Source organism: Pogona vitticeps, chromosome 15 (genome assembly GCF_051106095.1).
Source record: "Pogona vitticeps strain Pit_001003342236 chromosome 15, PviZW2.1, whole genome shotgun sequence".
NCBI lineage: Eukaryota > Metazoa > Chordata > Lepidosauria > Squamata > Agamidae > Pogona > Pogona vitticeps.
Genome location: NC_135797.1, coordinates 11,997,703 through 12,007,602, shown reverse-complemented (window position 1 = coordinate 12,007,602; position 9,900 = coordinate 11,997,703). Strand labels below are relative to the sequence as shown.

Below are 9,900 nucleotides of genomic sequence, written 5' to 3'. Positions count from 1 at the left end.
GTTCTCTGCTCTTAGGATGCTTCAGCCCGCTAGTCCTCAAGGAGGTCTAGCAAAGAGTTCCAAACATGGTTTTCCCCAACTCTCCCGGTGACCGCTGCTCCGCAGCGGTGGGGTGGGGGAAATCACCAAAAACCTCAGAAAGCCCTTATCAGCCACCAAAGCAAAGCTTCAGGCTTCAAATTCGAGGCAGCAGGAAAGGACGGGAAACCGTTATTTCATCGATGGCTGCTGTTGCTGCTTTTTTTATGGCCAGGAAGAGAGAGAGATGCAACTGGTGGGCATCTTTCCCTCATGGGCCCAAGTAGCATGCCCAGTTTTGGACGGAATTAAATGCAGGCTTGACCTCAGACAGCAAATGGTTTGGAGTCGGCCGGGAACCCAAATCTTTTTCCCTTCTTCATTTTGTGGGTGTCAGAGAACCTTGTTAAGCCGCTGTGTCAGCAGCCCTACTTTACGGCGTGGCTTCCCTCTTTAAATCGGGGTATCTCCCCCCCACCCCGGTTTTCTCTCCGACCTTCCCCTCCTATTAGACTTACATGCAATGCTGTTCTCATTCCAACCAGTTGGAGGCGCCAGTCCCTTTTATTATTGGACATAATGAAGGGGGGGGAAACACACACGTACAAACAGGGGGGGGAAGGATCCCCCCACCAAGAAAAAAGTACATCAGCAGTCACGATCAACGCAGCCCCCCCCTCTTCCTTCGCCGCCTGGATCCGTGCGCTTCCCCCTCTCCTCTTCTGCCCCTTCCTTCACCTCTTTGCAAAAAAATGGGAGGCCCACCCTGGCCCCATGGCTCTGGAAGATGCATTTGTGCCTTCGGATGGAGAGAAGCGAAAAAAGGGGGAGCCTCTTTAGGGCACGGATCCGGGGGTCCCCTCCCAGCCGGGCTCAGACCCTTCTGCCACTGGAAGAAGAGCAGAGCGCATGGCCCTGGGGAGGGCAGGAGAACAGTGGTGGGGTGGTCTCCCGAGGTGCCACCCCCCTTCCACCGCCAGCTGGATGAGGAAGGGCATGGATGCAGAACGCCTGGGTGGACCCTCTCCCCGTCCAGCTGTCCCCTCGTCCGCAGATCCCCTTTGCCAGCTGACATCTGTGCATGCAGATGACACATGCGCAGAGTTGTGTGTCCACCCGGCTGCCGGGAGGTCTGCGTCCCTCTCTCTCTCTCAGACAAGGTGGATCTGAAAAGCCCGAGACCCAGATGTCCAATCTGATGCGATTCCGTGGCCCCTTCCGTGGCGTAAAGCCATGCTGTGGCCCCTTTGCAATCCCAAGGTCTGATGTTCAATCACTGGGGTCTGGGGGTGGAACAAAGGCCTGCGGTCATTCATTGTGGGCGACAGCAAAGGACACACACGGTAGAAGACTCCAGCCTAGTATAAAACCCCGGTTGAGATCAGGCCCTTCATGAGGACTGGAAAATTAACTTTTTGTTGTTGTTGCAAAGGACGGGCCCCGGCTCAGCATTTGAGCCTCTCGGCAGGCGGGAAAGGCCTTAGGCTTAGTTCTCGGGAGCATCTCCAAACCTCGAGAGAGCCGTTCCCAGGCTGTAGAAGGGAACCACAAAGGGGAAGAATCAAAACAGGGTTTGTCAAAATGGCAAAAAGAGAGAGAAACCGCTTCCGGGATTCCCTAAGGCTTCCGAGCCTCGTAAGAGTCTGTGTCTCGCCAGGCAGGGGAGGGAAGTTTTCTGCATCCTGGCATCACCAAGGATCTCTGGATGGCAGCAGCCCAGGGGCCCCTCCTCAACCAAGGGAGAAGGGAGGCCCTCGTGGCTTGGAGAGCGGTGTTTCCCCTGAAGTCTCCACACCTCGGCAGAGTCCAGTCTGTCCCAAATACAGTATCAGCGTCGTATAGCGTCTTCCTCCCCACTGGGGAGAGCCGGTCCTGAATATTTCATTTTTTCCTGCCAAGAGTGAGCCGTTGCGTCTGAGACCCCAGGCAGGCCTCGGAGGACGCGCGCCAGGCCCACGGCCAGAGCCACCCGTGGCCCCGCGGCTCAGACGCTGGTCCGGCACGTGGCCGGCTGGCCCGGCCTGGACGGCGGCGCGGCCCCCTTGCCGGCCGAGCTGATCACCCAGCGATAGCACTGCGTGACGCTCCGCGCCTTGGCCTGGGGCCCGCAGCGGGTGCAGTAGACGATGCCCAGCACCAGCATGATGACCACGAAGACGCAGATGGGCACCAGTAAGGCCACCAGCAGCCAGCGGTCATCTCTCTTCCTCTGCCCGCTGTCCCCCTGCAGAGTCTGACTCGGGGTGGTGAAAGTGGGGGGCGCGGCCCTGACACCCCAGACCACCGCCCCACCGCCGACCTCGGGGAAAGAGGTCAGGTCCGGTTGGGGTGCGGGCCGGGTCGTGGCGGAAGCAGGGTGTGCGTCGGGCGTTTGGGGGTCTCGGAGGGCCATTTTGGGGGAGGACAGCGCAAAGCCGGTAGCAGGACCCGAGGGAGTCCCGGTGGCCGCAGAGGTCGGATCGGGGGTCTCGTGGCGATCCAGGGTGGCGGGATCCGGATGCCTCAAGAGGGGGACCGAATCCCGGGGGGTGGCGCTCACGTCGGGGGGTTCCGTGTCCTCCGGCACCATGCGGGGCACGACCCGAGGGTCCGGGAGGAACGAGGAGGGCGCCTCTAGCTCCGGAGAGCCGACCCGGATATCCTGGAAAACCGGGAAACGGTCCGAGAGGGCCGAGCCGTCGTGCTGCGGGGGCCACCCGTGGCCGCTCTCGTAGGGCCGGTAGCCCTCGGCCGTGGCCAGCGGGGGCAGCTGGGCCACCAGGACGCAGCTGATGCCGTCGGCGTCCAGCTCGTAACCCTCGGTGCAGTAGCACTCGAAGCCGCCCACGTAGTTGACGCACATCTGCTGGCAGACGCCAGGGAACTGGCACTCGTCGGTGTCGGCGCACTGGCCGGGCTCCTCCTCCGAGGGGCTGAAGCCCAAGTGGCACCGGCAGAGGAAGGAGCCCTCGGTGTTCTCGCACTGGTGCTCGCACGGCGCTTCGGCGGCGCACTCGTCCAGGTCGTGGCAGAGGTGGCCGTCGGGGCCCAGTTCGTACCCGGGCGGGCACTGGCATTGGTACCCGGCCGTGCCAACGCCCACGCCGCCTTCATCCGTCGCGGGCACGCAGCCGAACTGGCAGGGCCGGCCCAGGCAGGCGTTGTGGGCTGCGCAGGAGTGGCCGTCGGGCAGGAGGTAGTAGCCGGCATGGCATTCGCAGGAGTAGCCGGGCCCTTCGTCCAGGCAGAGCTGGTGGCAGCCCCCGTTGTCGCCCTCGCAGCCCCCCGACGGGTAGGCGGGCGCCTCTTCCTCCGGGCACAGGGGGGGCTCCTTCGACCACCCCACCTCGCCCTCCTCCGTCTGGAGGCAGAGAGCCGAGACGGCCCCACCGGTGGTGGTGCCCCCCGGGCAGGCCACGGCGGCCACGGTGCCGAAGGGGACGAAGCGGAGGCGGCCGTCGGCGGGGCCGAAGGGGGTGCTGTAGCGCACCTTGGCGGCAGCATCCTCATCCTCGTCCCCCCCGTCGGACAAGCCGGGGCACATCCCTGGGAAGGCGAAGCGGCAGAGGTAGCCGTCCACGGGGACGGTGCAGGATCCGTCCAGCCAGCGCAGGTCCCGCTCGTCCAGCACCACGCAGCGCGGCGCCGAGCATCCTCCAGCCCCGACGGCCGGGCGGGCCCAGTTGGTGTACGCGGTCTCCTGGTCGCCGGTGGTCCAGGCGAAGCCCCGCAGCGGCCGGCCCGGGTGGCACTGGCGGGGAGGGCGCTGGAGCCCGATCCAGAGGAGCCGTCGGGGCTGATGAGGATCGCGCACGGCGGCGTCGGCGTCGGAGGCGCTCCCGAGCAGCAGCTGGCTCACCTGGGCCGCCTCCTCGGGGCGCTTGAGGGCGGCCAGGTCGCCCCCCAGCTCCCGGCACCCCCTCCAAGCCTCCAGGAAGGTGCGGCGCTGGAAGAAGGCGGCGAAGCAGCCGTCGGGCCAGCAGATGATGCCCGGCGGGTCCTCCTCGGCCCGGAGGGGCCAAGCCAGGAGGAAGAAGAAGAGGAGGAGAAGCATCGTCGCCGTCGTCGTCGGCCTTCTGACAGGCGGAGGGGCCCCCATTCCCCTTTCCCTTCCCCGGCCAGGGGTGGGAGGATGATGAAAGGGGGGGAGGCGGGGAGGAGCGGCTCCATTCCCCGCCCTTTCCCTTCTAAGGCTTCGGACGGAGCCCTTGCCATTGGGGGGGGGGGGGGGGAGAGACGGAGCCCGGGAGGAGGGAGGAGGAAGGACGAAGAGGCTCGTCCCTCTTTTCCCAAATTCACTCCTGGGGGGAGGGAGAGGTAGAAGCCCCCCTCCCGAATAATCCCCAAAACGCAGCCCGAAAAGGATGGCGCCGATCCGCCGAAAATGCCACCGCTTGATTTCTTAGGACATTAAGGAAGGAAACATTAGGGAAGGCATCCATCAGATCCAGCCTTTGGGATCAGAAATGATGGAAGGGGGGTCCTGGCAGAGGCCAGACTGGCTGGGAAATGGATCAGAGCGGTGGGAAAAGGAGGGAGGCAGCAGGAGATGAGGAAGGCCCAGTACGAGATGGACAAACTCCCTCCAGGAACCCACAAGCTTCAGTTTGCAAGAGTCGGGGAGGGCAGTTCAGGACAGGGGATCTCGGAGACGGCTCATTCCTGAGGCCGCCCGGAGTCGGTGGTGACTTGACAGCACATCACAGTTACAAGCCATGCAAAATAAGAAACTAGGCTCATCATTCGAACCGAATTCCGGTCTCTCTCCCCGGAGGGGGCCCGGTGGCCGCTGCGGTGGCCACGCTCCCACTGTCTCTACCTGTGAAAAGGAAACCATCGTCCTGGCCCCGATTTCCCTTCTTGTGGGTCTTTGTTTTTAACCAGAGTTTGAAAAACCAAAAAAAGAGAGAAGATTTGTCTTCCGACACATCTGGGGCAACCCTACCCGGAAATCTTGGCTGCCGGCCCTTTGCTCTGGCCGTTAGCCGTTCCTTCCTGAACGGGAGAAAATTGCAGGAGAGCCGCCCCTACCGAGAGATGGAGGGAGATGGGTGGAGCAGACCCCCATCCATCCATCCATCCATCCATCCATCCATCCATCCATCCATCCATCCATCCATCCATCCATCCATCTCACGTATGGCCTTTTGACCATCCCTGGGCCTACCCCGGAGGGTGGTTGTCAGGAGGAAAGCCATGGAGGCCGCCTTGCGTTCCTGGGTTTCCCTCTCCTTGAAAGACTGTTGTTGACCTGCCAGAGATGCTGCGCGGCAAACAGGCGGACGTACAACAGGGAGAGTCCCATATTCTGTTTCCAGGGCATTCAAAATGGCTCATCCAGCAGCGCAGCGGGCTTCTGAGAGCCTGGAAATCGCGGTGGGGGTGGGGGTCCGGGAGGGGGATTTTCCAGCTTAGACAGCAAAATATCTTGGGCATCTTCTCGGCCACGCTGGCCAGCTTTGCCACAGGCCTCTCGTTCGACGCCCTTGAGGTCATCCCCCCGTTCCCGATCCGTGGTAATTGCAAAAAGGGGGGCATGGAGCATGAGCATGCAGTGGCACGTGGAGCATGAGCATGCAGTGGCACATGAGCATGCAGCAGCACATGGAGCATGAACATGCGGTGGCACATGGAGCATGAGCATGCAGTGGCGCATGGAGCATGAGCATGCAGTGGCGCATAAGCATGCAGTGGCGCGTGGAGCATGAGCATGCAGAGGAGCATGAGCATGCAGAGGAGCATGGAGCATGAGCATGCAGTGGTGCATGGAGCATGAGCATGCAGAGGAGCATGGAACATGAGCATGCAGTGGTGCATGGAGCATGAGCATGCAGAGGCGCATGGAGCATGAGCATGCAGAGGCGCATGGAGCATGAGCATGCAGAGGCGCATGGAGCATGCAGTGGCACTTGAGCATCTCTCAAGCAAATCTCTTGAGAGATTTGTGTTCTGAAGCCCTGCTCCATAGCCACCCATCCACACCGGACATTTGACCTAAATGGGTAGGTTGACTTCTGCCGCGCTGTATGCAGATGACACCCCGTCCGAACTTTGGAGAGCAGTTTCTTTTCTAAGAAAATTGGGGGGGTTTTAAGGTGTTATGGGGGGCCCCAAGCCATCCGGTCCACATTCTGCCTGTCGCCACCCCAGAGGCCCACGGAGCCACGTTACGGCTCCATTTGATCCGACAGAAGGACGGAGCAGGAGACAGAGAGGAAGAAGGCAAAGTGGGGTTGGGGGGTGGGTGGCCGTTCCAACGCAACAAGGAAATAAATGGAATTCTTTGTGCGTGGGAAACGGCAAGGGAGACCATGGGGGGGGGGGGGCTGGGAATGGCAAGTATAAAAATGGAGCACTGGAGCATCGTCAGTCTTGAAGCAATTAAGGGGGACTCCAGGCCTGCCGGAGAAATCTTGAGGCACAGGGCTTCCCGGCCAGTGGCCCCCTTCTTGCGATCTCTCCTCTCCCCCCCCCCCCGCAAATTTCCTTAGCAAAAAAACGCCTTGAACGATTGCATCGAGGTTGGCTTGGCCCAGGGAACATATTTACACAACCCACCCAGAGTTCTCCCCGTCGATCCAGCTGTGCTCGGTTTCCTAGGGAGGGTGTTCCTCCTCTCCCCCCCCCCTTGCAAAGGAACATTTCAGCGCTTCTTTCTCACTGAGGTCATGCATTTATTCCCCAACTGGAAGTCTTAACCAGGCCCCTCCTATAAGTCTTATGATACAGCTCCTTTGAGAAATGCCTTTGAGTAAAGCTAATATTTTAATGCCTGCTAAGTGGTTCACATTGTCATGTCTTAAAGGGCTCCAGGCCCTCCCCTGAAGAGTCTCTTGAAGGATGGCCCATAAAGACATGACGACCCCCCCCCCCATTCTGGCACCTTTGCTGCAAATGATGCCACTTACAGTCGCGCCTCGCTAGACAGTTACCCCGCATGACAGTTTTTTCGCTAGACATTGACTTTGTGCAATCGCTATAGCGATTCACAAAACAGTGATTCCTATGGGGGAATTTGGCTGGACAATGTTTGGTCCCTGCTTCGCAAACCGATTTTCGCTAGACGACGATATTGACAGCTTCCTCCGCGCTCGCAAAACGGGTGTTTTCGGGACCTAAGCTTCGCAAGACAGCGATTTAAACAGCTGATTGGCGGGTTCGCAAAGCCGCTTTCCTATGGCCATCTTCGCTAGACAACGACGATTCTTCCCTATTGGAACGCATTAAACAGGTTTCAATGCATTCCAATGGGGAAATGCTTTTCGCTAGACGATGATTTCGCTAACCAGCGATATCAGTGGAACGGATTATCATCGTCTAGCGAGGCACCGCTGTATTGCTTTGGTGGCACTTGCTAAAAGCGGGCACCGCTCAGCGACCCAACAGACTGGAGAGAGAGTCAACATCTGGATGATTTTGGAAAGTCGCCGAGACATCAGAAGATCCCCCTGCTGGCTTTCACACAGCTTTGAAGTTTCATTAAAACAAAACATCATCCTCGTCGCTCAGGGGCCGAGGTCTCTGGCTGTGGAGTCGGAGGTCGAGAGTTCAGTTTCTCCACGGGGCCTCCTTGAGAGGGGCTGAACACCATTGATCCAGAGGGTCTTATCCAGCTTCAGAGTTCAAAAGTTATTCTATCATCATCCTCATCATCTTTGAACTGCAGAGCTGGACGGGACCCTATGATAGCCTGAGCATCTTTCATAAAGAGAGGAAAACACCTCCTAAAACTTTTCAAAGTACCAGCTGGGCACTTTGGTCATCAGCTGAAGTTCAGGTTTGATCCTTTTAAACTCTCAAGAGCCTCCTCCAGCACCACAATTCAAAGGCATCACTTCTTCGGCTGTTCAGCCTTCTTTATGGTCCAGCTCTCACTTCCATCCATCACTACTGGAAAAACCATAGCTTTGTCTGTGCGGACGTTTGTTGGCAAGGTGATGTCTCTGCTTTTTAAGATGCTGTCTAGGTTTGTCATCGCTTTCTTCCCAAGAAGCAGGCGTCTCTTAATTTCGTGGCTGCTGTCACCCCCTGCAGTGATCATGGAGCCCATGATCTGTCACTGCCTCCATCTCTTCCCCTTCTATTTCCCAGGAGGTGGTGGGACCAGTGGCCATGATCTTAGGTTTTTTTTGATGTTGAGCTTCAGACCCTTTTTGGCGCGCTCTCTCTTTCACCCTCATTAAGAGGTTCTTTAATTCCTCCTCGCTTTCTGCCATCAGAGTGGTGTCCTCCGCCGATCTGAGGTCGTTGATATTTCCAAATCATCCAGATGTTGATATTTCTGTTGAACGGCCATCACTCAAAGGCGGGGAAGGAGAGGATCTCTGCTGTGATAAAGGGAGCATCAATGAATAAGCGCACAGGCATGCCCTAAGTCTCTTAGCGGATGAGGTTATAGATTTATAGGATGTCTCCTGGCATCGCAGAACAAATGTTTTCCATCTTCCTCCCGTCCAGCCTCAAGACGCCTCCAAAGTTCTGGTGGAGACTGTCACGATGTTCTTTGCTCAAAGCAGTGACCTCTCGGCCTCCTCTTTATTACTCTCGTTTCCATCTGTGTCTCAAGGGATTTATATTTTAAGCCCTGTAACCCTAAGAACCTTCCTGTCTGCGGTGGCTTGAAGATGATGGCAGGATTTTGTTTCCCATCTAAAAGAAACGGGCAATTCACGTTAAGACTAAGCATGCGCGACACCTCTGGCACTAAGGAGAAGATTCAAAGCACAGCATCCTCTCCAGAAAAAAACATTTGACCATACAGGAGAATTATGCAATTTCTTTCTTTCTTTCTTTCTTTCTTTCTTTCTTTGCTCAAAGTGGATGATAAAAGGAGTACAGAATTAGAAGCAAAACTGCCTTAAGAGGTAAAAGGCATCTGTTTCTCCTAGCATGAACCCACCACGTTCCAGATGAGCTCACCTTGGTTCTATCCTGGAAAGCAAAAAATGGCATTCCTTGAAAATCCAATGGCTTCCGAAACAAGGTTCTGAAGCAACTACGTGACTGGAAGGGAACGCAATGCCAGGAAATGTGCATTTTCCTTGCTAGGTAATTTGACCTTGTGTTTTAGAGCAGGTCCTTGTTTGCATGCGGAAAATCCCCATCATCTCTCGTTACAAGGATGAGGTTGCAAGAACTTGCTCTGTCTGAAACTCCGGTGAGCTACTGGGGAGGGGATTTGATTGTTTTGGGAAACTGTCTTTTTTTTAATTAAAGGGGGAAAAGCTAGGCACAGCATCTAATGACTACAGTCAACTAGAGAGCAGACTCATTGAATCAACGGTGAAATATTAAGTCAACACGGAGCCAGTGAATCTGCTCTAGTTGAGATTTACGGTATGATACCGGCCGGTGTGTCTTCTTCCTTCCTACTTCTCTATTGCTTGGCTTTCGAGAAAACCTCAGGGCTTCTCTAGCTTCTTTCCCTGTGAACCAAGCCTGGACTGGGAGGCCTTTCGAACCAAGCCCTCCAGATGTTTTTAGAAAATATACAACGGCGCCTCATCCATCGCCGTTGACTCTTCTGGGCCGAACTGGTGGGAAGCCCGCAAAATAGGGAGGGCTGTGGATTTAAACAACAAGGATATCACATTTAGGACTGCCCACTGTAAAGTAGGAGACATGGCTACTCTAATACAGTGGTGCCTCGCTAGACTATGATAATCCATTCCACTGAAATCGCTGTTTAGCGAAATCATTGTCTAGCGAAAAGCATTTCCCCATTGGAATGCATTCAAACCTGTTTAATGCGTTCCAATGGGGAAGAATCGTCGTTGTCTAGCGAAGATTGGCCATAGGAAAGCCACTTTAGGAACCGCCGATCAGCTGTTTAAATTGATGTCTTGCAAAGCTTAGGTCCCGAAAACACCCGATTTGCGAGCGCGGAGGGAGCTGTCAAAATCA

At 56.8% G+C, this 9,900-nt stretch overlaps 1 protein-coding gene across 1 annotated transcript; it reads right to left on the bottom strand.

Moving 5' to 3' along the window:
- Positions 1 to 563: 563 nt before the first annotated feature.
- CD248 (CD248 molecule) lies at positions 564 to 4,189 on the bottom strand. The gene has a single exon (XM_020777637.3). It carries the CDS (start codon positions 4,094 to 4,096, stop codon positions 2,003 to 2,005), a length of 2,094 nt encoding a protein of 697 aa, XP_020633296.3. The 5' UTR covers positions 4,097 to 4,189; the 3' UTR covers positions 564 to 2,002.
- Between the last annotated feature and the right edge of the window lie 5,711 nt (positions 4,190 to 9,900).